At 39.1% G+C, this 27,931-nt stretch overlaps 1 protein-coding gene across 7 annotated transcripts in view; it reads right to left on the reverse strand.

The window, feature by feature from the left end:
• Positions 1-27,931, reverse strand: part of ANKRD44 (ankyrin repeat domain 44) — a 347,994-nt gene that overhangs the window by 125,322 nt on the left and 194,741 nt on the right. For all 7 annotated transcript variants that reach the window (XM_077154544.1, XM_077154546.1, XM_077154543.1 and 4 more), the window contains 5 exons: positions 22,228-22,298; positions 7,999-8,199; positions 7,561-7,648; positions 4,913-5,055; positions 3,589-3,801 (listed from right to left, as the gene is read on the reverse strand). In XM_077154544.1, the coding sequence (XP_077010659.1) occupies positions 3,589-3,801; positions 4,913-5,055; positions 7,561-7,648; positions 7,999-8,199; positions 22,228-22,298 (716 nt within the window). The remainder of the gene's footprint in view (positions 1-3,588; positions 3,802-4,912; positions 5,056-7,560; positions 7,649-7,998; positions 8,200-22,227; positions 22,299-27,931) is intronic.

Below are 27,931 nucleotides of genomic sequence, written 5' to 3' on the forward strand. Positions count from 1 at the left end.
TGAAAGAAATCAAGGAAGACCTAAATAAATGGAAAGATACGTTGTGTTCACGGCTTTGAAAATTAAATACAGTTAACATGTCAAGTCTACCCAAAATGATTTGCAGATTCAATGCAATACCAATAAAAATCCTAACAATTTACCTTGCAGAAATATAAAAACCAATAATCAAATTTATTTGGAAGGGTACGGTGCTCTGAGTAGCTAAAAACATCTTGGGAAAGAAAAATGAAATTGGAGGCCTCACACTACCTGACGTTAAAGCATATGTAAATCCACAATGGTCAAAACAGCATGGTACTAGCATAAAAGTAGATATACCAACCAATGGACTGAATAGAGAGCTGAGAAATAGACCCTCTCATCTACAGACAATTGATTTTTGACAAGACAGCTAAACCCACTCAAATGGAACAGAAAAGCTCTTCAACAAATGGTGCTTGGAGAACTGGATATTCATATCCAAAAAATGAAAGAGGCCCATATTGCACATCTTATACAAAACAACTTATTAAAGCTAAAACCCAAAAAACTGTTAGAAGAAAATGTAAGGGAGTATTTTAAAGATTTTGTGATAGGAGGTGGTTTTCTAGATCTTATACCCAAAGAGCAAGCAATGAAAGAAGAAATAGATAAATGGGATCTCTTCAAAATTGAACACTTTTATACATCAAAGGACTTTGTCAAGAAAGTAAAAAGATACCCTATTCAATGGGAGACAATATTTGGAAGCAATATATCTGAGGAGGGTTTATTATCTAGAATATATAAAGAAATCCTACAACTCAATGACAAAAAGACAAACAACCAATTTAAAAATGGGCAAAAGACATGCATAGACACTTTTCCAAAGAGGAAATACAAAGGCTCAAAAGCATATGAAAAGATGCTCAACTTCAGGGAACTCATAGCTATTGGGAAATGCAAATCAAAATGCATGAGATTTTGTAGGTTTGCCAAGAGTGATGCCCTAGATAAATCCCAGAGTGAGTAAACAGTGAATAAAAAAGTATTCGCAAAGTTCCCTTGGGGAAACAGTGAGAAAGGGGGTAAATTCAACTCCCCCAAGTGGAGAATTCTTGATATTCTCACAAGCAGTGGTGACAACCAAAGCAATAGGTTGAGCCCTCAATCTTGGGGTTTGTTCACATGAAACTTAACCCCACAAAGGATAGGCTAAGCCTACTTAAAATTAAGCCTAAGAGTCACTCCCAAGAGAACTTCTTCTGTTGTTCAGATGTGGCCTCTCTCTCTCAGCCAACATGACAAGTAAACTCACTGCCCTCCCCCTCTCTACGTGGGACATGACTCCCAGGGGTGTGGACCTTCCTGGCAACATGGGACAGAAATCCTAGAATGAGCTCGACTCAGCATCAAGAGATTGAGAAAACCTTCTCGACCAAAAGGGGGAAGAGAGAAATGAGTAAAAATAAAGTGTCAATGGCTGAGAGATTCCAAACAGTCAAGAGGTTGGTTATCCTGGAGGCTATGCTTACTCATTAAATAGATATCACCTGTTCAGTTAAGGTGTATTGGAGAGGCTAGAGGGAAGTGCCTGAAACTGTAGAGCTATGCTCCAGTAGCCATGTTTCTTGAAGATGATTGTATAATGATATAGCTTTCGCAATGTGACTGTGTGATTGTGAAAATATTGTGTCTGATGCTTTTTTTTATCTACCTTAACGACAGACGAGTAAAACATATGGCTTAAAAATAAATAATGGGAACAAATGTTAAAATAAATTTAGTGGATTGAAATGCTAGTGATCAATGAAAGGGAGGGGTAAGGGGTATGGTATGTATGAATTTTTTTCTGTTTTCTTTTTATTGCTTTTTCTGAATTGATGCAAATGTTCTAAGAAATGATCATGATGAATATACAACTATGTGATGATATTGTGAATTACTGATTATATAGCAAGAATGGAATGATCATATGGTAAGAATGCTTGTGTTTGTATGTGGTTATGTTTCATAAACAAATTTTAAAAAAACACAATGAGATACCATTTCACATTCATTGATAATAGAATGGACATCATAAAAAAAAACAACTAGAAAACGACAAGGGTTGGAAAGGATGTGGAGAAATAGGTACACTCATTCACCGTTGGTAGGAATGCAGAATGGTGCAGTTCCATAAGAAGCTAAGCACTGAACTGCCATATGATCCAGCAATCCCATTACTACGTAGACTCAGAAGAACCGAAAGCAGGGACACGGACACACATTTGCACACAGATGTTTACAGTGGCATTATTCATGATTGTCAAAAGACGGAAACAGCCCAAATGTGTCATCAACTGATGAGTGGATAAACAAATTGTGGTATATACATATGATGGAATATTATGCAGTTGTGAAACAGAATAAAGTCATGAAGCATGCAACAACATGGATGAAACTTGAGGACATTATGTTGAGTGAAATAAGCCAGAAGCAAAAGGACAAATACTGTATGGTCTCACTAATATGAACTAACTATAATGAGCAAACTCTGAGAGTTAATGTCAAAAGCACAGGTTATCAAGAGATAGAAAGAGGGCAGAAATGGGGCAATTGATGTTTAAAGAGTACAAAATGTTCAGTAAGGTTGACTGTATTTAAAGGTAAGGAAATGGATAGCACAATACTGTAAGTGTAGTAACAAAGCTAAGTGTGAGTATGGTTGAAAGAGGAAGGCTAGAGTCCTGTGTGTCACTAGAAGAAAAGGCAGAGGATAAAAAATGGGCCTGTATAACTTAGTAAAATCTAGAGTGGACTGAGATGGTGGTTAATTGCATAATATTCAATAGTGAAAACCTGCAAGCTTTCACTCTAAGATCAAGGGTGAAGACAAGAATGCCCACCGTTATTCAACAGTGTATTGGAAGTTCTAGCCAGAGAATTAGGCAAGAAAAATAAATAAAAGGCATCTAAATTGGAAAGAAGTAAAACTTTTCCTATTTGCAGATGACATGATTCTATACGCAGAAAATTCTGAAAAATCTGCAAGAAAGTTACTCTCTCGCTTCATGTTATAAATTCCTCAAAGTCATTGATCACTTCTCATTCCCACCCTCCCACTTCAGTACCAAAGAGAGGGTGCTAGGGAGTCCCCAGTTTGCTGAAAAAGGAAACTACCATTAGAACTAGGGAAATGTGACATTACTGAAGACGCTCTCTGGGGTTTGTTTTAGTATTTGAGAAACTCCTTGGAAGGCCAGGGTTGGGAACAGGCTAAGATGCTTAGATTAGGCTTTCCTTTGAATTCTCAGCAAATCTTCCCTACCAGTTCAACACTCACTTCAGCATTAGAATCTGAACGGAATCCACATCTCTGAGACTCAGTATTTGTCCTGGAATTTTCACTTAGCTACAAAATGCACACGGCAAAAGCCTCACCGCCTTCCAGCTTGTACCACCATGCCTGCAGAAACAACACAGCTAAGTTTCTGCAGCATCCCAAAACACAGGATAAGGCTATATGAGTCAATATACTCAGGGTTCCCATCCACTAAACATGATATAATTTACCGCAATTGATTGTGCTCAAAGAGAGGCTCAATGCAAAGGTATAAACACAGAGAGAGACTAAGAGCCCCATACCTGAATGTTAACATCGGCCCCGTTATTTACTAACAGTTCAAGACACAAAGCACCATGAGTGGAGGCAGCAGCAAAATGCAAAGGGGTGAACCCGTTGTTGTTTGGCTGGTTCACATTAGCACCGTAGTCAATCAGCTCATTAACTACAGCATCCTGTCCATTGTAGCAGGCGATGTGAAGTGCAGTATTTCCATAGACGTTGATTTCATCAATCTGCAAATGAGTCCAATGCAGGGCAATTAAAATCACCAGAGCCAATTTAATCCATTTTTCATGAAAAACCTAATGACTTTGGCTACAGAAAGGAAATGTCTGTGTGTCAACACAACTATTCAGTGCTCACACTGCACTTGCTTCTGTGTGGTCAAGCTGGGACTGCTCAGCAAAAAGGGAACCCAAGAGGAAGAGTTAGAGGTTTCAACTTGAGAAGAGACATCTTTAGGCTAGGGGATCAAAGGTGAGAGTTTGCCTCAAAAGGCCAGAGGAGAATTGAATGAGGGGAGTGAGAAAAGAGCCCCAAACTCAAGAGTTGGGGTACAGTGAACATGAAGAGAAATGGGTAAAGGGGGCACACAGAGGAGGCAACTGTGTAGCCTAAGTCTTTAAATTATGCTAAGAACCCACTCTGGGTTTTGCTCTGACATCTGACATCTCACCAAGCTCCATCTGGTAGCAGAGCCGTGGAGCCTTCTGAGGTCTTTAGTCCCGGCTCCCTACTGCTTTCCCAGATTGTGTCCCCAGCAGCCCCAGAGCTCCCACTGGCTCAGCATAGCGATGCGGTCCTCCCTTCCTCTGGGACAGGAATGTTTCAGAGCCTTACCACTGTGTCTGTTCTGCTAGATTTCTGTAAACTCTTTCTGGAATGGAAAGAGAATGGGGTCAAGCAACCCTAACCGGTTCTGGGCCCACTTCTCCAGCTCAGCATGGGACACTTCTGCTTGTCCCTGCCATTCATTCCTGCCTGTAAATCACAATTTAAAAGACTAGATTCTGAAGGTGGGAACAACCTTAGCCAGTCTTCCAGACTTTAAAAGATGACTGGTCTGTGCATTTATATAAACATAGACATATACACACATATATATATGCATGTTGTAACATAATAAATATGCAAATGTCTCTATGTGGATATAGGAAGTTTGTCTGTTTGTGATTTTTCACTAGTTAGTAAACGCCCTCACCAGTTACATCTGTTGTCCACGGAAACTCAAAAATATAAGATTCAAGAAAACCCTTTCACTAAAAAGCAAACACGATTGAATTCAGAACAACAGAAAACTCACAAATACACAGGCCATGCAGTGATGCACTAATCATAGCTCACCTCCACCCCCAGATTCAGGAGATGTTTGACGACATTGATCTGTCCATTGGAGGCCGCAGCGTGCAGGGGGGTGTAACCCTTCTTATCCTTACATGTCACTTCTGCGCCGTGGTTAATGAGCAAGGCCACAACATCCAGGTGGCCTTCATAAACAGAGTAGCAGAAAACAGCATTAGTCTTTACAGGACGACGTGACAATTCATTTCACCGAAATCATCACTGTTAGTTTTTATTGCCACCAGTATGGCGCTGAGCCATTTATAAAAGCTCACTGGTGGCAAATATTCAACAGATAGTCACTGAGTACCGACTAGGTCTCAGACATTTTATAAATGCTATAGAAAGAAGAAAGGTGATTCAAATGCCAGCCTTCTCTTCAAGGACGTCTAGTAAAAAGAGATGATGCCTGTTCACAAATAAATAATGATGAAGCCCTACTTCTGCCTCGTTAGTACCACAGACTAAAAAAAAAATGATTATAATAAAACAATGCTTTGGAAACCAATTGTCATTCCTCCCTAAAGAGTTTGGTTTGGAAAAACTGAGAGAAAAATGTCAATTAATCAAAATAACCCAGGATTATTATGCTGAATCATATGAAATCATTGTCGTTCAACCATTTTTTGACCTATTAAAATGACAATTTCATATGATCCTGTTTAACAGTGTTCTCATTAATCGGTGACTAAAGAGAATACCTTTCTGGTTTCAATTTCTGTTGAAATTTTTGTTAGAATATTTTACTTTGTTCCCTATCTCACTACATATAGTATGATAAACATATGTGACCTTTTCTGCGTGATTGAGTAGTGTCCAGTGCTTCAGGGTTATTGCTCTAAATGGAGGTAATAAATGAAGGCAAAGAGATGAGTGCTGACCCCAGGACATGTCATAAATGTAGGTTCTACAATGTGTGTGTGGGTGTGTGTATACATGTGTTTGATATGGGCTTGTTTTATTAAAAATTGACTTTTTTCTCCCCAAGACTCACACAGAAAAAATTATTATCAATTATTAGTAGTGCTATCCCACGCTCTTTATCTTGGTTTAGTCCTATTATTCCCTAAAGATGATTATCTTTAGGCTTCTTCCTATTTGTATACTGATGACATGCAAAATAAGAAAGAGAGAGAGAGAGAGAGAGACTTTACTTCTTTATAGCAGTTCTGTCCGAACATTTTAGCTATACATTAGTAGATAGCAATCTAGAAACCCCAGGTTCACACTAGCTTAGTGTGTGCCCTACCTAAACATCTATCTCCTGACAACATTCGCTGGCTCCCATCCTACAGGTACCATGCAGACACCTATTTGCTTTAGCCAACTTGAAAATCCATGTCACCTTAAAAAAATGATAATGCTTGTGAAATTTAAGATTCTGTTTTTTAAGAGGATTCATTCAGACCAGATAATTTATTGATAATTTATGGTAGCCAGATAATTTATTTCATCCCTGCACATCCCAATCCACTCTCTTTTTTCTCATACAATTAATATTCTTGTTTTTACTGAGGATAAAAGGCAGGCATGCCTGTTAAAAGGAATTCAGAAAATGCAAAAAGGTAATAAAAGGAAACTAAAATCACTCACCATCACCAACTCCTAGAGACAGTCACTGTTAAAATTTCTGTGTACATATTATTTACCAGATTTATTTCTATCGTATCCGATTTTTTAATGGAAATGAGGATTGTATTACTCATACTATTTGATGATCTTATTTTCACTTAATGTCTCACAGCCATCTCTCTATGTCAATAAATACTGACCAACATCATCACTCTAGGTACTGCATAGCATCTCACTGTGTAGGTCCTCCATAATTTACAAAACCAATCTCCTATGGATGGGCAATATTGATCTGTTCAGGTTGTTTACAACTCTGTCCCGGTACCATCCTGTCTTCTTTTTAATTGCAGGTTGTCCTCCAATTAGAAACACAAAGGGAGGATCTTTTTTCTCCATTTCCCACAAATCTATACTGAAAATAAACTCTGTGAGGTCTATCATTTTTGTCAGTGGTATTTGTATTAATAAAAGTTAATAGGAAAAATGTAGAAACATAACTTCATTCATCTCCCTGATCCCTGCAGCCAGAAGTCAGAGCTGTGTGCCCAAAGCCGTGGCTTTGTTGGCAGTGGAGTAGCAGGATAATCTTCACTCAGTCTGATCACCGCAAACTACAAAACAGCCAGGGGGTTGTCCTCTCTTCCTTTCATTTTGTTTCTTTCAAAAATATTTATAAATAAAAAGACAAATGGAATTTGTATCCTTGCTTGGCTAGCCAGTCCTCTTTCTTTTTTAAACACCTTATTTTGCTGCCTTGACAAATCATTATTTTGCTTATTTGACAGCAAAATAAGTACGATTCAGCCAGCTTTCCTATCCAGATTGAACCACTTTCATGAGGTCAAGGTCACAGTTCATCCTTCCTCCTTGCAGGATAAAGAAATCCCTGACATAGCAACTGCCCAACTAGAGTGACCCATGCATGCCAATTAAATGGACCAAACTTTAATTCAATTGGAATCCAAGCAAGTCATCAGACTTGCTCAAAAAAAAAAACAAAACTTATATGGTCAATGAGAGATCCATGTTTATGTAGTTAAGGTTATCTGCATTTTCCTTTCCATTCATGGCATCCTTACCCATATATGCTGCCCAGTGCAGAGAACGCCGGTCCTTCTTGTCAAATGCATTTATGTTTGCCCCTTTGGCCAAAAGCAAATTGACCATCTGAAAGATAAGCAACAATGAAATCAAGTGGGCACTATGCAATGGTGAGAGCACCTGCAGGTAGTCTGAGCCAAATCAACATCAAATATAAGGCAGGTCACAGGTTAGGAGTTCAAAGGAGGACGATGCCACAGCAGACCCTGCGGTGCATGCATCAGAGGAAAAGACTGAGGCAAATGTTTACTCTCTCAACTCATTGTGGCTCTAAATTTAAAATGGAGATCATCATCTAAGGGTTGGTCTACAAACATTAGCACCACATTGTCTAAACATCTCAGCAACAGAGCAGCCCTAGAGGGCTAAGTGGATCTGCGGGGAGCTTTCATCAAGCCCATGATGAGGACACCCACCTCCACATGGCCATTCAGAGCCGCATGGTGCAAGGCCGTCCGACCCCCTCGGTCGGAGACGTTGACGCTGCTCAGCAGGGGAATGATCACTTCTGCACACTTGACGGCTTTATTGGCTGCTGCCACGTGGAGAGGGGTCTGCCAGTTCTTGTCCCTCGCATTGACATCAGCCGAGTGCTTAATCAATACCTGCACTGCTTCCTACAACAAAAGCAGAGTATGTAGAGGTCAGGGATAAATGCTCAGTCAATACTTATTAGGTGTAAGATGTTTTGCCCGAGACAAGCTATAGAGAGAAAGGGAATGTTCCCTGCCCTCAGAGTCTGGTTTAAGGATGCATATTCTTCTAGAACAAAAAGGTAATGTGTCAAAGACCAACACAGTGGCACAGATTAAGAGACTGGTTGGTTTCACTTTACCTTTCTTGGGTAAGCCAAGAGCCCTGGCACATTTTTAAATCAAATAAACCTTGCAAGTACTAGATAACCCTAAGCTGTATGAGAGGTTCATGTGCAAGTGTGTACACAGTAAAACATCCATAGGCTAGAAGGTCTCCATAAGATCATCTAAGGTTAGAAGTTTTTGCCAATGAACGTTCAATTTCCAAAGCCAAAAGGCCTCAAAGCCCTTCATCTTGTAAATCTTGGGTTCTCTCTGCCATCATCTTAACTCCCAGTCTTATGGGATCTATAAGGGGTCATGGGAAGATAATGTTACTGCCTCAAACTTGAAGCTATGAAATTCTTCCATCTTTCCTCAACCTTTTCTAGGTTATAATGAGCAACTTGTTTTGCCATTGTTGAGTTCCTTCACCTTTATTGGGCTTCCTACTTTTAATTTTCCTTCTGTTGATCCAATCAGTATACTAGCCTCTTGACTTGTGACTCTCAACCTTCGATGCACAATGGAATCACCTGGGGAGCTCTTAAAAATACTGATGCCTGGGTCTCCCCCAGGGATTTAACTGACCTAAGCATTTCTCTAAAGCTCCCAAGTGAGTCTGTTGTACAGCCAGAGTTGAAGACCACTCTCCCATTCAATGGAATATACAATATAGCTCCTTTTGAGAAGGGAATGACTTTTAGTGGTTGCTCTTTACTTCTAGGGACTTCCCTGGGACCAGTTAGTGGGGTTCCTTTATGGACACCTTGTCAAAGTGGCCTTAAGAAGCCAATGAAGGCTTCAGTACCACACTCCTGATATGGACCAAGATTTCACCTTGTTCACCTTCATTTCCACAAGGCTGGATTGTCCAGTGTACTTTATCATACAGGTATATAAAAATGGATGAGATAGCAGGCAATTTGAGCTGAGTAAAATTTATTTTTTTATCAAGGACATAAGAGATGAGATAAAAAGCATTTTCCATGGATGAATATTGAGATGAATAGTTAACCTGGTGTGCTGGTTTGAAAGGAAGTATGCCCCCTAAGAAAAGCCACGTTTTAATATAAATCCCATTTCTTAAAGGTAGAATAATCTCTATTCAATACTGTATATTTGAAACTGTGATGAGATCATCTCCCTGGTTGATGTGATTTAGTTAAGAATGGTTGTTAAACTGGATTAGGGGATGACATGTCTCCACCCATTTGAGTGGGTCTTGATTAGTTTCTGAAGTCCTATAAAAGAGGAAACATTTTGGAGATTCAGAGAGACTCAGAGAGAGCAGAGAATGCTGCAGCACCACGATGCAGAGTCCACGAGCCAGCAACCTTTGGAGTTGAAGAAGGAAAGTGCCTCCCGGGGAGCTTCATGAAATAGGAAGCCAGGAGAGAAAGCTAGCAAACTAGAACAACCTGGATAATAGACTGAGAACAAAAAGAAATTAACTTTGTAAATTAGAGAATACAGTTTAAGCAAACAGTGTAATAATTGAGATACTCCAGTCAGATGATACAATAATGGGCAAAAAATTGATAGGGCTGAAGCAAAAAAAAAAAAAAATTATGTCACCCATCCTCAGTAATACTGAAAATATGACAGTAAAGGACTAATATTTAAAAGCAAAGCATATGTACCTGCACTATTAATGCTTACCTATGTGCCAAATACTGCTAGAGGGCAGAAGATTGAAAGAAACATTAGCTGAGCTAGAGCCTAACAAATAGTTGGGTGAGCACAAAAATCAACAAAGGAAGTGTTAAATCACAACAGAAGCATTAAGATTAGAGTAAGAAGAAAATATTTTTACTGATTTGGGTCTCATAAACTGTGAGGTTTATGCAGATGTACAGATAATCCATTGTGATATGGGAAGAAAATATTAGAACCTCCATTTATACTTATCTTAAAAAAAAAGAGAGAGAGCATTTTAGCCAATATTTAACTTTTGGGTTGGCACTGCACCCTCCATTTCACAGAGGCTCCAGCTTCACAGCCAGTATTCATGATGCCTGAGGGCAGAGCGGGGCTTGCCCAGCGCTGGAGGGCAAAGGGGGTGGTTGGCTTGCCCTCTTCATTCATTCGCTCTGAGTGCACTGAAATGGATAATGATGCAGCTGTCAAGTAGATTTACAGATTGCGGTGGGTAGCTTTAAACAAGAAGCCTCAGAAGATGGGCAAGATTCATGTACTGAAACACGGATGAAGGATGATAAAGCAACAATGCAGCATAAACAATGAAAGTCACAGAGCTGACCCTTCTCCTACTCTTGATAAAAGCTTTCTACCACTTAAATTATGAGGTAAATGGAATGACAAATTTCATCAGATCTCACAAGAACTTGGCCAAAAACAGAGAAAAATCATGAGAAGACTATTATCTACAGGATTCTTCAAGACTATGATAAATGATAGATAAGATATATAATATATATATAGGGTTCCTAAACTAAATATTAGCTAATGGTGGCAGTTCATATGCCTAGTTTTAAAGAAATGCTATGCCTATTTTGAGGATGCATGCTGAAAAAGTCTTACAGATATACGCTCAAAAAGGTTGGGGATCACCCTCACAAAGTAATACCATAAAAAAAAAAAAGGAGAGTGTCATTTTCACACTTTCACAGCAAATTAAAAACACCTGCAAGTATTTTATGGCAGGCTGCTTGGCTGAAACCGTCCAACGAGTAAGCTCTGGCCTACTGCCAGTAAATCTGTACCGCCCTGTACTTCAGTCACCTCGCCTATAAAATGAAGCTGTCAGAGCAGGTGACCCGTAAGGCCTTCTCCATTTCTAATATTCCATAGTCCTGTGAACTTAACTCCACACTCCTTTTAGATCACTGTACTTTAATTTTTAAAAAGCACACTGACATAAATACTTTCAAATGTTAATTCTCATTTGTTATTTAAAATTTTAAACTCTGAAATTATAGTTTGCCAAAGTGGCTTAGTACATTTAACAGAAATTTCATTCAACATTTTGCCAAAAACTAAGTTTTGATTTAGAAAGGCAACCGTTCCTTTTTTTTTTTTTTCATCTTCTGTTTTCAATTGCACAATTTTTCAAAAATTTTAATTTTGGAAACTTTCTATTTTTTAATGCAAATTTTATTAAGATATATTCACATACCATATGATCCATCCAAAATATATAATCAATGGCTCACAGCCTCATCACACAGTTGTGCAATCATCACTACAATCAGTTTTAGGACATTTTTATTACTCCAAAAAGAAATAAAAATGAAACCAAAACATCCCATACCCCTCACTACCACCCCTAATATTGGTGTCATTCATTTGTTATAGTTGACGAAACGAGATTAATATATTACTGTTATCTGTTGTCCGTAGTTTAAAAAAAATAGGTACGTTTTTTCCCCCATATACCACTCTGTTATTAACTCTTTGTAAAAGTGTCATAGATTGGCTATGGCTCATGAAAGGCCATATTGTACATTGTAGTGTTCATCAGAGAAATCAAATCTTGGAAATTTTTTTCATAGACTTGAGAGGGAGTAATTTTGGGGCTATTTTGAGAATTAATGATTTGGTTAATTTAAAAGCAGTCTCTTTTACAATAACGCACACTGACTAAAAATTAATATCCAATAGAATGTTCTTACAGAAATGTACAAGGATGAAAAGAAACTAGTATAGGGGAAGGGAAGCTGAACACTTTCTGAACCAAGACAAGGTACTTAAAAGCAGTGCCTCCCAAACTATTTGTAGTGAAGGACCAGTTTTTTAAAACATCATTATTATTTCAAATCCCTCAGGAGCCAATACTTTTGTAGGAGACAGTAAAAATTAATTAACAGAATATTAAAATGAAAAAATACAAAGACATACAAATTTTTAACTCAATGGAGGGAATTGGAGATGGCATTTACAGTCACTTCATTTCTCTACCTTTTATGACTGTGCCAGTTTGAAACTGTTGTATACCTCAGAAAAACCATGTTATTTAAGTCTGATTTAATATTGTAGGGTGGGATCTTTCTGATTAAGTTGTTTCCATGGAGATGCATCTCCACCCATTCAAGGTCAGTCTTAATCTGCTTACTGGAGTCCTTTAAGAGGGAACCATTTTGGAAAAAGCTCAGAGCCTACACAGACAGATACACTTGGAGATGTACAAAGAAAATGCCTCTGGGGAAACCATTTGAAACCAGAAGCCAAAGGACCAGCAGATGCCAGCCATGTGCCTTCCCAGCTGACAGAGGTGTTCCAGATGCCACTGGCCTTTCTTGAGTCAAGGTATCTTTCTCTGCATGCTTTAATTTGGATATTTTTATGGCCTTAGAACTATAAACTTATAATTTAGTAAATTCCCTTTATAAAAGGCAACCCATTTCTGGTATATTACATTTCTGCAGCATTAGCAATCTAAAACAGATTTCAGTACTGGGAGTGGAGAGCTGCTGTTTGCAAATACCAAACATGGTGAGATGGTCTTTTAAATGGATAAGGAGAAGATTCAGGAAGAATTGTGAGGAGTTGAAAATAAAGACCTAGAATGCTTTGAAGAGATTGTTGGTAGAAATACGGACTGTAAAGATACTCCCAATAAGGCCTTAGATAGAAATGAGGAATGCGACATTGCAAACTAGAAGGCAGGTGATCCTTGCTTTAAAGTGGTGGAGAATTTGGCAAAATTAAGTACTGGTATTAGATGGAAAGGAGAATTTAAAAGCCATGATCTAAGATACTTAGATGAAAATTTTTCCAAATTAAATGTAGAAAATGTAGCCTGCATTTTCCTTGCAGCTTATAGTGAAATGTGACAGGAAAGGGATAAACTGAGAATTGAACTCTTGGGTATAAAGAAACCAGAAATTAATGGTCTGGAAATTTCTGGGCTTCCAGAAAGTGAGACCCCAGAAAATAGTGCCTTGGTGAGGATTTAACCAAACATGGAATGAATCAGCTATTACAGGACAAGCCAGTATTGGAGATGGAGTTATCCAAAAGGGTTTGTGGAAGGTCCTATTGTCTGATGGTTATGATCCCTGCATACTACATAGAAAACTGACAAGAGTGTTGTGGGATCTGTATAAACAGAATCACTGCCAGTCAGAACTAAAAGGGACAAAAAAGGGACAAACTGAAGGAAAAAGTATTTCAAAGGCAGAGCCATGGAAGCTAAGGTCTGGAGCCAGGAAATCTTGGGTGAGCTTGCCCCATAAGCAGAGGGTGGGCCTTCTACTTCATTGCTCAGAAAGAGTTTTGGCATCCCAGGCATTGGAGAGGGTGGATCGCATTCCCCAGGGATGGGGGGAGCCTGGTTATTGCTGCATTGTTCTGAAGAGGTTGAGCATGTGCCCCAGAGATGGCATAGAGCCCAGGTGCTACCCAATGCTTGGAGAGGATGGGGCCAAGAAAAAGGTGGTCCTTCTAATGCCCCTAATTTTGCAACCCTCATCCCAGTGTTTGGAGAGAACAGGGCTGCTGTGTAACCCCTTGGAGAGGGTGGGACTGCTGCTCTATCAAACTCAGAGGATAAGTGACTCAGATTTTGAAATATAATGGGTTTGCCCTGTTGGTTGTAGGAACTGTTTGGATCCTGTGATCCCTGTGTTCCTTCCAATTTCTCCCTATGGAAATGGGAATATGTATCCTATGACTGTCCCTCCTTTGTATACTGGCAGCAGATAACTTGTTCTGAGTTTCACAGGTCAAGAGCCAGAGGAGAATTTTTGCCTTGGGATAGACCATGCCTGTGACTAACTTTGATAAGATTCTGTACTGTTTCTGAGTTTGTATTGTATTTGTATTGTTACCTAAATGGCTTAAGGCTTCTGTGATATTGTGACGGAATTAATGTATTTTGTATATGGAAAGAACATGTCTTTTGGGGTCCAGAGGGTGGAATATGCCAGTTTGAAACTGTTGCATATCCAGAAAAGCCATGTTATTTAATCCTGATTTAATATTATAGTATGGGATTTTTGATTAAGTTATTTCCAAGGAGATGTGACCCACCCAATTGTTGGTGGGACCTTTTGATTAAGTGGTTTCCATTTAAGGTGGGTCTTAATCCACTTAATGGAGTCCTTTAAAAGGGAACTATTTTGGAAAAAGTATAGAGCCAACACAGATAGATATGTTTGGATATGCAGAAGACAAGCCCCCAGGGAAGCTGTTTGAAACCAGAAGGCAAAGGGACCAGCAGACACCAGCTACATGTCTTCCCAGCTGACCAGAGGCATTCCAGAATCCATCAACCTTTCTTGAGTCAAGGTATCTTTTTCTGGATGCCTTAGTTTGGACATTTTTATGGCCTGAGACCTGTAAACTTGTCATTTAATTAACCCCTTTATAAAAGCCAACCCATTTCTGGTATACTGCATTCCAGCAGCATTAGAAAACTAAAACATTGACTTTCTCTTTTCATAAAAGACCACTCCAACCTTGTAAAAAGAAGTAGAATACATAGTGGCACAATGAAACAATGAGGAAAAAATAAGAAGCAGAGTATTAAAAACTCTCACCCTTCATGTTTTTTTTTTTTTATTCTCAAATGTGCAATGTATTTAAGTGTTCAGAAATTACTCATAGAAAAGTAATTGTGGGCGGGCCATGGTGGCTCAGCAGGCAGAGTTCTCGCCTGCCATTCTGGAGACCCAGGTTTGATTCCCAGTGCCTGCTCATGCAAAAAAAAAAAGAAAGGTAATTGTTTATGACTATGTCTAGTTCTTGCAGGCATACGTAATGTCTAATTTTATAAATTACAAGTTCTGTGAGACTAAAGTCTGAGTTGTATTCGACTTTGCACTTTCTACAAAGCCTGGTAGGCACCTTACACACATAGTGTATTTTCAATAAATTTGTGTAGGATAAATATATTGGTGTAATCCTCAGCCAATTCTGTATTTGGTGATCTGGAAGTATGAATGGAACATTTACCTTGGCCTGACTCTCTGAGGCTGCACTCAAATCCTGGAAGCATTTATTCTATTACTGTCATCATTTGTAGCTTCTAAGCTGTATAGATTATAGCAATTTCATATTTTCTAAGAATAGTATAACTTGGTGCCCAACTAATTTGTTCAATTAATGGGATTATTCCTTTAAAATACTCATCATCAAACTAAAGTCACCCTTTATCATTATAATTATTATCAAAGGATAATTATTCTGAGAATTAGTAGTTCAAAGGGGGTTCACTGGAGACTTTGGGCCATGAAAGAATTCTAATGAAGCTGTTCTAGAAGTACTGGCTTTAAACATGGTAAAGGGCAGATACTAAAGTATTCTGAAACTTCAATTTCACATCTCAAAGTGTGATATGTAAACCACATGCATCAAAATCTTCTCGTTAAGATTCCTGGGCCAGACCACAGGCTTCCTCAGACTCTCTGGGGGTGAGTTCCTAGAGCAAGTATTTTAACAAGGACCCCCAAAGATTTTAATGCACACCTCATCTAAGTATCACTCATCTGTATGTTGAGTAATAGATTCTAAAAGTATACTTTCTTCCCATTCCAAATATGATCTATGATCTACATATAAAAATCTTTTTATAATCATAGAGATAATTAAAATAAAACAATAATATTAGCAATCTGTTATAAACCTCCATATAATTTTTCCAATCCTCCTGCCTACTAATATTTAGCCCACAACAATGACAATGTTTTTTAGAGGAAAGGCAAAAACATAAATTCAAAAATTTTTTTAAATGCTTATCCTGCTCAGCTCTGGGAAACATCTTATACCTGTTGGGACGTCTAACTGCACAGACACTAAACATATATCCATTTTACTGGGTGCGCAAAATGGGTATGTACGCTTTGAGGGAAGCAGTATAGGATGATGGTTAAGCGAGCAGATCATCTAGTACCTCTCCTCTACTTACTGGCTGTGTCTTTTTAGGCTCATTACTTAACCTATCTGAGGTTGTGTTTCCTAAATTAGGATTAATAATAGTATCTATCCAAAACTCAGAGGTTAAAATGAGACGAAGCACAGAAAGTGTTTAGCATTCTGCTTAGCACACATGAATGCTCAATAAATGCTCATAATGATAATGCCTACAGGGACACAACATCCTCAACCCTTTGTCCTAAAGACAGGACACAACCGTTTTTTACATTTATAACTAAAAAGGTGGTCACTAGGACATGGATGGGGAAAGTTTAGCATTCTCCTTTGATGATATTCTCAGCTCCTTAGAGAAGAAAGGGTGTCTTTGCCTATAGACCACCATGGGCTTTGTGCTTGGTTGCCTGCCCTAACAATTGTAGCACTGTGTCCTCAGAGAACACACCCTCAAGGCCTGAAAGCGCACTTAATAGTACCTCTTCGAATGTGTATGCTTCAATTAGCATGTGCTAAACTCTCTGGGTTGGTATGCATTTAATGTCTTTCTCTTGTAGCCACTCTTTCCCAAGAAAGAGAAACAAAAAACCAACATGGAAAACCATATGAAATATTTCACAACACTTGAGGAAATTCTCCCTGACAGCCCCATCTGTCACTCATCTATGTTATCTAATATTGCAAAATACAGTTCCCTAATATTTTATTAAGAGATGCCCTTTCTTTGTTTCTTAAAAGCTTTGAGAGTATTTAGAGAAAGTGGAGGAGAGGCCAGAGTCACCCGTAGGGAATGAAAGGGAGACAATGCTGATTGGCTCCAAACTCTTTCCTCCCTGGGAATCCCAGACTTGCCAGACTCGGGGAGGGGGTAAGGCAGGACACATGGGGTCAGGAGGGAGCAGACATCACAGCCTGGCAGTGGGTTCTAGAACCCAATCTAGTTGGGAGGGATTTCAAGGGGACTATGTCTTGATTTACCTTCTCATCTGTGGAGGACTTTTCATAATGTTGTATGGGTGATGGTTGAATAGTTATTGTGATTCTAATACTCCTTGTCTTAGTCTGCCAGGCTGCTATGACAAATAGCACACAATGGGTTGTCTTAACAGGAATTTATAGGCCCATGGTTTCAGAACTTAGAAGTCCAAAATCAAGGCATCAGCAAGGTCATAGTTTCTACTCAACGTGTGTGGCATCCCTGGATTGCAACTCTGCCTCCTGTCACGTGGTGATTTTTCACTCCTTGTGTCTCTTCCAGTTTCTGCTGACTTCCTGCTTCTCCCTATGGTCTTCTCCAACTTTTATGGCTTTTGGTTTCTTCTCTTTATAAGGTCTCTAGTAAATAGGAATTAAGAACCACCCTCATAAAGTTAGGCCATACCTTAACAAAAAATATCTTCAAGAAGTCCTATTTACAGTGGATCCACATCCCAGAACGCAGATTAAGGTTAAGAATTTGTCTATGTTGGGGTATATAATTCAATCTACCACACTTTTGTTGCTATAAAAGGCTCAGGAAATGAATTTAGCACTGAACTTAATTTTTCCAGACATAACATACGAACATAAATTTTTGCCTAGATGGAAAAAAGTTTCATAAATTTTACTTGTGATATCGAAGTTACATGCAATTTTGAAACTTTGTTCAAATTAATTTTGTTCAATTAATGGGATTATTCCTGATTTTGCATGGTTCCAATGGCATAATTGGCTTCTCATGCAAAGAATACCAGAAGCTTTGAGTCAGTCTATCTCGCCTGTGTGGAAGATGATTGTCACTAGCAGTCTGATATGGTATATACCAGTTCCATGTCAGCAGTCATACACAGAGAATCATGTTATCATAGCTGAAGTTGAAAATCCAGTCATTAATTTAAATCTTTACTTTATGCCAGAAATACAAAGGCAAGCAACAGACATGGCACTCATTTCAGGGAGCTTGTTGTCTAGGAGATCTTTTCAATTAAAATAGAATAACAATTTCTATAGTAGTTTTATAATGTTCAATAGCCAAGTTGAACTACATTTCCCAGTATTCCCTTCTCTGTATTGTTCTCTTTATAGTTGGCCACGAGACAAACCAGCATGAATTTCGGAAGACAATGAAGCCAGCAGCCTGGCTATTGGATAGTGTGCAGGGTACTGTTGCAGCTTGTACACGATGTCACTCATCAGTTGGATCACCTTGTTGGTTCAGGGCAGTACCCAGGTTGATGCCTCTTCAGATCCTACCATATCTCCTCCTTCAGTGTCTCCAATACCTGGCCTGGTGCATGTGCAACTCTGAGGTAAAGAGCGTGAGTTCCTTCTGGAAGGTACCCACAGGCTCAGTGTTGGAGGCAGTATAGGACAGGCATGCATTTTAGTTTGTCCTTGCTCTCTCCCATTCCATATCTGGCTTTTCTTTTCAATTGCCAGAACTGCTGACCTAAAGTGACTTCAGGGTCAAACAGAAACTGAGGTGCCAGCCTCACACAGATTTCTGCCGCGGCTCTCACAATTGTGTAAAATCTAATTCCTATAATAAATTCCTATAATCGGCCTCTTACTCTACATCTCTCATAATGGTTCGCTTCCTTGATTGAACTCTGAACCCTGAGTGACTGTGCTGGCTTGAAAGTATTATACACCCATGTTTTAATCCCAATTCAACCTTGCGGAGGCAACAGAAACTACAGAGTCAACAGAGAGAGAGCTGACACAGATGCCGACAGTTGGTGACATAGACACGGATGTTTGGAGATGCTTGGAGCCTAGAAGACATAGCCGTGTGCCTTCTTATGAGATGTTAAGCAAGCCAGAATCTGGAGAGAGCCAAAGGAAGCCAAGAGATGAAGGCCAGCCCCAGAGAAGCAAAGTGAGAAACCCCCACAGGAAAAGAGGCTGAAAGCAATGGAGCCCAGGAGAAAGGGATCAGCAGATGCCAACCACATGACTATGCAGCTGACAGAGCTGTTTCAGACCCATTGGCCTTCCTTGAATTAAGTTATCTTTCCCTAGATGCCTTAGTATGGCCATTTTTATGGGCTTAGAACTGTAAAAACAACTTGCAACTTATTAAATTCCCCTTCTTAAAAACCATTATAGTTCTGGTATATTGCATTCTGGCAGCTTGCAAACTAAAACAGTGATCAATTAACTGTTGTCTTTAAAAAAGAAAGAAAGAAAGAAAGCAGCTTTGAAGATAGTATGGCATTTACTATATTTCTTCAATGAAGAAATGGTTTTCATTCTTGTAAATAGTATTGGTGCTTATAAATTAAGCAATAGACATACGTGTCAGCTCTCTCTCATATGGAAGCCACATATTCCCTTTGGAAAGTACTAGCAGCCAGATTCCAAACTCCCAGTCCAAACTTTCACTGATCTTTCCTCTCAAGCCTACTTCCCTCCCCCAGCTACTATATAGAATAAGGCAGAAAATGATGACATTGGATTCATAAAAACTGTAGAAAATGCTAACTAACCTTTAGTGATAGAAAATTCTAAAGTTGTTTGAGGATTGGAGGTTAAGAGAATGGGGTAGGGAGAGATAGATTACAAAGGGGCGCAAGGAAATTTTGGGGGGTAGTAGATCTGTACTTTATGTTGATTGAGATGATGGTTTCACAGATGCATACATATGTTCAAAACTGTTCAAATTATACAGTTTAAATATGTACAATGGTTTGTTTTTCGATTATCATTCAGTAGAGCTTTCAAAAAGGAAAAAAAAATAATAATGGTAATGGGACTAAGTTCAAAAGAAGAAGGCAATCTGAAATTAGAACTTCTGCAGCATAGCAATGTGCTTGGAAATAAGATGTTCACTCCACAGACAGCTCTAACAGAAAAATTCTAATTTTCATAAGCAATGTTCCAACTTGCTGTGACAGATATTACTATGAAAACATTCTTCTTAGCAAGTTTATAATATGCCCTGATTATTTAAAATTCACAGCTTTTTTTTCTTTAATTCCTTTCTGGCAAGAGACACCTGCAAGGGATTTTTTTTTCCTCCAACAAACCAAGCTGGTTACTTGGAGAAGCAACAAATGCTTTTTTTCAGATATGAAAGTCCATCCATCATTGAGCTGACAGACTCTAAACACCCTTAATCATGGAAATAAGGTGGGCTGATGATGGAAGGAAAATGGATGTTTTCGGGATTGGAGCCCTCACTGCTAACTGAGCTAACCAAGGCAGAAATCACTTAGGAAAGGTGGCATACTGAAATCATCTGTTTGTGCATCTTTCTCTCCTATTAGACCACAAGCTTCCTAATGGCAGGCACGCTGTGTCTTATTTTTCTTTGTAGCTGCATCACCAAGAACAGTGCCTGGCACATCGGAGTGCTTAGTAATTTTTTTTGTTTTTTTACTAAAAAGACCTCGCTATTGGCAAAAGAAATAATCCCATCTTTTCCAAAAGACACTTAAAAGAAATCTACCAAAGATCAAGTGGTCTTAAAAGACCACGTGATATTTTTCTATGCTGAGTCATAAAGCTAGTCATGCTAACCCAAGCAACCCCCGTCCCTGCCTTCCCAGCCAAGACAGAATGAAACATAGGCTAACAGGAAGATTCTGAATTCCCTAAGGTCTAAACCAGGCAACATGCTTCCCTCATTCTATGTGGGTTGGAATGAAAGAGAATACAACCAACCTTTTAAAAAATTAAATTAAAAAAATAATACCCAAATCCCACAGCACCGCAAGACACACTATGAACACTAAGCTGTGATAGCTGTCCAAGTGGAAAAGCCATGGACACTTCTGACTTGCATGGATGCTTTCTCAACAACACCTCTTGTTCCTTGAGGTGCCTGGAAAACATTATCTGCTCCAGTAGCAGAGAAGCTGCTTCACTTGGCTAAAATCAGCTACCGAAGACTAGTCATCAAACGCCAAGTGCCTGTGAAGTTAGAACCTCTTGTGTCCTTGGATACAAGCTGGGCACCTTGTCTGATCCATCTTCGAGACTGAGATACACCAGGGCTCCCTGCCTCCCTCCTTCTCCACAATGATCTTCTACAACCCTTATACTCTCCCTGCACCATCTGATCCATTCACCATATTTTTAATGACCATCCTCCCTCTCCCCTGAGCTCTATACCTATACAGATAATTAAAAATAATCTATTAGCCCTCTTCACCTAAATTCCCAGCATCCAACAGCAAATTCTTTAAAGAGTACCTACAGTGCACCAGACGTGGGATACATCAAGGAGCAAAGACCCCTGCCCTCATAGAGCCTACATTTCAGTGATATGTTTGCCAAACTCAGCATGCTCAAACAGAACTGATGAACTTCCCCAACCCCTGCACCTCTGCCTCCGCACCTTCTGAGTTAATTGCATCACCTTTCATCTAGGACCTTCTTTTCTACCTTTCCCTTTCAAGGTATCTTGGAATTATCTCTCAATTTTTTTATTTCTCTCCATGCCCCCCTCCATCCTGGCCATTTTAGATGTCTTTGGCCTCTTTCTGATACTTCTGCCTAAATCTTCCCCCTCTAGACGATTGCCATGTTGTCCCCAAAGTGATCTTTCTAAAACACTGATCTAAGCTCTCATTCCTTTGCTGTGACCACTTCTCACTGCTCAGAGGATGCCAGGACCTCTACAATTTGGCCATCTTTTAAAATAAGACTTATCTCTGGCCACACTCCCATGTTCCAAGCACATTCAGCAGAAACCATCATTCATTCCCTCCCATGCCTCTTGTCCTCTCCTACCTCACCTTCTCTCTTTCTCTTGGCCTGGAGTCCCCTGACTGAGTCATCCTTAAGGACCAGCTCAACTGCTAGCTCCCTGAATTAGGATCATGTTGCACATCTTGGACTATTCCAGATATCCCTCCTGGCAGCATGTCTGTCACTTAGGAGGTGCTCAATGAACAGCCAGTTGTTCATTTTTGGTAATCCTTCTGCATTACAGATCAGCCTTTTGATTACCAGTGAGGACCCCTAATTTAGCAGAAATCAGTGATTTTTTTCCCTAGGGTTGGAAGTGCTATATTAAATATGGGAATCACTCACTTCACTTCTGGAAGCCACAGCCCGGTGCAGTGGGGTCAGCCACATGTTGTCCTTGGCATTAACACGAGCTCCTACAACCAAACAACACAGGTTAGAGGCACATTAGAGCAGAGGAAAATTTTGCTGATGTTAAGTCAATTGCTAATTCTTGCTCCCATTTGCCTGGCAGAACTATTACTTTATTTCTTTGTGTCATCTATGTGCTTCCTTGCCACTACACAGGCTGAGACACCTAGCATAGTGGAAAAAGCAAGTTCTAGAGCTGAGAATGTCACAAGAATTGAGTAAAGACTAGATGAGAAATGCAGTCTCTCAGGGCAGTTGAAGAAAGCTGAGGTACTCTGGACTATGAAGATGTCAGTTCTGAAGAATGAAGAGCTTTTCAGGAATATATATACATATAAGTGTATAGATAGATAGATAGATAGATAGATAGATATACACACACAGACACATATGCACATACATATATGCATGTATGCCTGTATGTATGTATATATTCCTGGGTATAATGTCTATAGTCTTAGACATAATATATATATTACTTTATTCTACTTTTAATTAACCATTAAGTGTGTTGACCTCACAATGTACATAATACCCTTCTTGGCAAACTGTTAGGGATGAGCAACTTTCCAGTGAATACATACAGGAGGCCAGTTAGATTTTAAACAAATCTTACAAAGTTGAGTTCTAATGAGATTTGATTTGGACTGAAGGGATCAACAGAAATTTGCTTCATCTAAGAATCCCAATTATTTCTTTGAATCTAGCCAGATGTTCAGTAGAAAGTAGCCAGCTTCCACAAAGCTTTTGAAGAGACACACTACTAAGCCACGTAGACGAGTCACTGCTCCCTCAGACTGTGGGTGGACAGACAGGATAAGCACACACACCGTTACTAGTATATACCCAGAAGAACTGAAAGGAGGGACACGAATGGACATTTTCACACCAAGGTATACGGCAGCATTATTCAGGATCGCCAATGATGGAGACAGCCCAAGGGTCCAGCAATTGATGTGGTATATACATACAATAGAGTATTGCATGGCTGCAGAAAGAAATGATGTTGTGAGCCCTGTAACAATATGATTGAGCCTTGAGGACACTATGTCGAGCCAAATAAACTAGAAACAAAAGGAAAATATTGCATGGTCTCACTAATATGAACTAACTATAATGAGCAAATTTAGAGATTTAAAGTCAAAAGCATACATTATCAGGAGACAGAAAGAGGACAGAAATTGGGCAATCAATACGTAAGGAGTACAGAATGCTCAATAAGGTTGATTCTAAAGGTTCAGAAATGGACAGTACAATATTGTGTGAGGGTAGCACGATATTGTAAATGTAATTAACAAAGCTAAGTGTGAGTATCATTGAAAGAGGAAGGCTAGATGTCACCAGAAGGAAAGCTACAGGATAAAAACTGAGACTGTATAACTTAGCAAAACCTAGAATGGACAATGATGGTTGTTAATTATATAAATATAAGAAAGTTCTTACGCAAACTAGAACAAGCATACATCACTATTACAAGGTGTTAATAATAGGGTGGTATATGGGAAAAATACAATAAATGTAAACTAAGGTCTACAGTTAACAATAACATTATAATATGCTTGCCTTAATTGTAACAGAGGCACTATATCAAAGCTAAATGTCAGTAATATGGGGATAAAAAGGATATAAGATTTTTTTCTTTGGAAGAAATGAGAATGTTCTAATATTAACTGTAGCGGTGAATGCATGGCTATGTGATTATGCCAAGAGCCATTGATTGTACACTTAGGATGGATTGTATGGTGCGTGAATAAAACTGTTAAAAAAAAATAGTGGGGGTGGGGACAAGAGGTGTGGGATGTTTTGGGTTTTCCTTTTCATTTTTGTTTCCTTTTTTGGAGTAATAAAAATGTTTTAAAATTAATGCGGTGATGAATGCACAACTATGTAATGATACTGTGAGCCACTGATTGTATATTTTGGATGGATTATATGGTGCATGAATATAGCTCAAAAAATTTGCATTAAAAAAAAAAAACCAGCTCACACTTAGAGGTGTGCCTCATGCTCATCTCTCTGTGAGCCATGTGCCCGTCATGGAGCAGAAGGTCTGTGGCTAAGTGGATCCAAGGGAAGGCAGGGCGTGCCTTTCTTCGATGACACCTTCACAATTCTCTGTGAGCACGAGCCCACCGAGGCTACGTCTGAACTGCTGCAATATCCAACATGAGCTTCCTTTTTAGGGGATTCAGGGTTTGGGACATTCCCAGAGATGGGAAGTTTTATAAAAGGAAAGAAAGAGAAAAAATATGTATGATGTCCGTGCAGATGCAAGAAGAAAAGCTAGGGCCGTGAGGATGGAAGAAAGTTCATGAGGAAGAAGAGCAGAGGGATGAATCAAGGAAACTAGAAAGTAAGGCAGAGGACAGGAAGGAAGAGGAGGTGCCTCAGGGTCAGGGGATGAGAAAGTGAGTCCAGTGGAAGCAGAGGCTGACTAATGTCCCTGCAGGCAAGGTCGGCTGACAGCTAAAAACTTTTAAAGAGCCAGCAGGAAACTTTCATGGGTAAAAGTGAGCTAGATGTTTAGTTTAAGGAACTGGCTAAAAGGAAATAAGCCATAGAATTTGCATTATTTTATTTTTCTTTAACTAAAGAAAAACAAATACTATCAATGAAATTAATCATAGAAAACAAGAACATTGTGTGTGAATAAAACTGTTAAAAACTGTTGATTAAGAACATAATCATTGCTAAAACAAAGAGAGGGAATGTGTGTGAAGACACCTCAATAAAAATACTTTAAAAAGAGAGAGACAGAATACCTGTCCTCCTTCCCCACTTTGATTTTATTGGTTTGGGATGGGATGACACACAAGCATTTTTTCAAAGCAACCCAGGATCTCAAGCTATTGTAATAAGCTGGAAGGTTAAGCCACAGATTATGGCTTAGTTTATTGAGTTTAATATTATCTGAATCCAAATTCCATTAAATCTATCCACGTGGTTCACTTGAGAAGACCCAAGCCCCTTACTTCAGTAAGAAGCCAACTAGAGTCAGTAAGAATGCATTAGCCCTGGGCTAAATGCTCTGGAGTAGAATGAATGAGGTCCTAGAAGGACAGCAGGACACAGGGTCAGAAGTCCAAGATTTGACTTCAGACATCAGTGCCAACACCAGTGCAGCTACTAAAAGCCTACTCATTGGTAAAGTGAGGCTACCAACACCAACAATAATAGTTCTCTACTTACTTCACTGGGTGTCTGGGAGTCAAATGTGCTCTGCAATATAAACTGCAAAGTACTAGAAATATATTAGCAATTCTTAGTATTTCCAGATAAACTCTAAGGTCTCATTCACATCTAAATCTATGACTCAGATTTTCAAAGAAAGTGAGAGAGAGAGTCCTTTCCTGCAAAGGGGGGGAAGTCAAACGATGATTTAAGAATACAAAGAACCCTCAGCTAGAGACACTACTAACAAGTATTTTTAAGATACAGAGAAAAAGACAGAGAGGCTTAAGTGCTAGAGGATACTTGGGAGAAGGGAATTCAAATATAATTAAAAATAGAATATTTGTGATTTTTAAAACAAAGGTTCCACTACCAAAAACAACTTGTAGGTTTCCTCCCCTAAGTATTAGCTCCAACAGTGCACCAGATGATACTTACAAAGCCTACTTTTTCTGGTTTGAGAACAAACAGCATTTCTCCCTCCAGGCTCCAGTATCTCCCCTTCCAACATTCTGGAAGCTTTCAGCCTTTCTAAATAACCCACCTTTTCGTCATGCTCACAGGCCTTTACTTGGGTCATAAACAAATATATATATAGATATATATATATTTTATCACAGTGCTTATACTCACATATCAGAAGATACATCTATATTTTCTGTAGTAGGTCAACTGCTCTTTTGCCATCTATTTTCAGGTTGTTTCTTTGGCATTCATTTCACAAACATCATCGAATTACATGCAGTCCTGGAAGGCTGGATTCAAGTCTCGTTCCCTTTTAGTAGGGACGTCTGCATGAAGGCATCCCTCAGGTTGCCCTATCTCATTTTTTAAGGGATTTCCCATCAGGAAGTCCAATCAGGCACGTGAGATGAAAAACATCTGACCTCGGGTCACCTTTGGCCTTGAGTCTGATTTTTCACCTGGCTGTCTGCAGGATGCTCTTTTCTTCCCTTCAGTCCCTCCTTCTGTCAGTATGTTTGTAGGAAGAAACAAGACACTATTTTGGATGTGGAACCTGCTATGGCTCTCAGTTCAGAATCAGAGCCTCTAAATTAGCACTGTCCAATAGAAGTATGCGACTCACATATGTAATTTTAGATTTTCTCGTAGCTATTTTAATAATGGCATAAATAATAGATGAAGTTAATTTTAATAATATATTTTATTTAACCCATATATCTATCCAAAAACTATCATAAGGCCATGTTTTGAAAGTTATTAATGAGATATTTTACATTCTTTTTTTCATACTAAAACTCCAAAATCTGATGTGCATTTTACACTTACAGCACATCTCCATTTAAACTAGCCACTTTCAAGGGCTCAGTAACCACCCATGGCTCATCACTGCTGTACTGGACTACGCAGATCTAAATGCTAAGTGGTAGGGCCCAGGCAAGACTACTCATTTCCTCGAGTAGTTCCCAAAGTGCTATGATTCTATTTTTAGGGCTGTGAAATCATGTTAAAAATTGCTAACATGATTTGAGTTATTATTCTCTATTCTAATGTATGCATATTCTAATGTAATAAATCATCACTATGCAGTTTTATAGATCAGCAAACCAAAGCCAGGAGATTGCAAGTAACATGCCTCAGGTACCCAGCTAGGAAATGGTAGATTTGAACACAGAGGTTTGACTTTAAAGCTCTACCAACCACATTCATCTGGCATTCAGCTAAACATCAACTGAGTCTCCCTTCCACTTTCCCCATCTTTCTCTTTGTTCCTAGAGTCTGTCTGTCTGCCTCTATCTCCATTTTCCCCTAGGCATATATGTTTTTTTTCCCATCAATTTTATTCCTTTTACCCCACCTTTCTCACCCTCTTTCCAAACACTGGTTTTCTGTGGAAGAGAAATACATATTTTACTATTCATTGTCTTTGGCAGAGCAAGTTCTGTATTGCCTATATATAAACTTGAAAAGCTGATGCAAGAAGAAACCCAAATTGCAAGACACATATGAAAAACTGCTTCTTAAAATTCATCAGGGAAAGGGGAAGAAAGCAACACTGACACACCATTTTACACCCATCAAATTGGTAAAAATTATGAAGTGTGACAATGCCAAGGGTGAATAAGGAATGGGGCAACAAGACGACTTATGAGTGAGCTGGAGCAGCCTCCTTTAGGAAACAATTTATCATCACTTAGTAACAAAAGTAACATCTGCTTTTGTGCCCTACCACCCAGCAATTCCACCTTTAAGATATACCTTAAGAGAAACACTCCCACATGTACAAGAATAGTCACTGCTGCATGTTTGTGAAAGCAAGAAATTAGAATCTCCAATGTCCACCAAGAGGAAAATGGATAAATACATTGGGTGTGTTTGTACAATGAAATGTTACATTGTCATGGAAAAGAATGGACTGAAGTTCTGTATATAAACAGATGCACATCAAAAACATAACATTGAGCTAACAAATCAAGTTGCAGAATAATACCTACTGCCTAATACC

This window comes from Tamandua tetradactyla, chromosome 3, assembly GCF_023851605.1.
Source record: "Tamandua tetradactyla isolate mTamTet1 chromosome 3, mTamTet1.pri, whole genome shotgun sequence".
Lineage (NCBI taxonomy): Eukaryota > Metazoa > Chordata > Mammalia > Pilosa > Myrmecophagidae > Tamandua > Tamandua tetradactyla.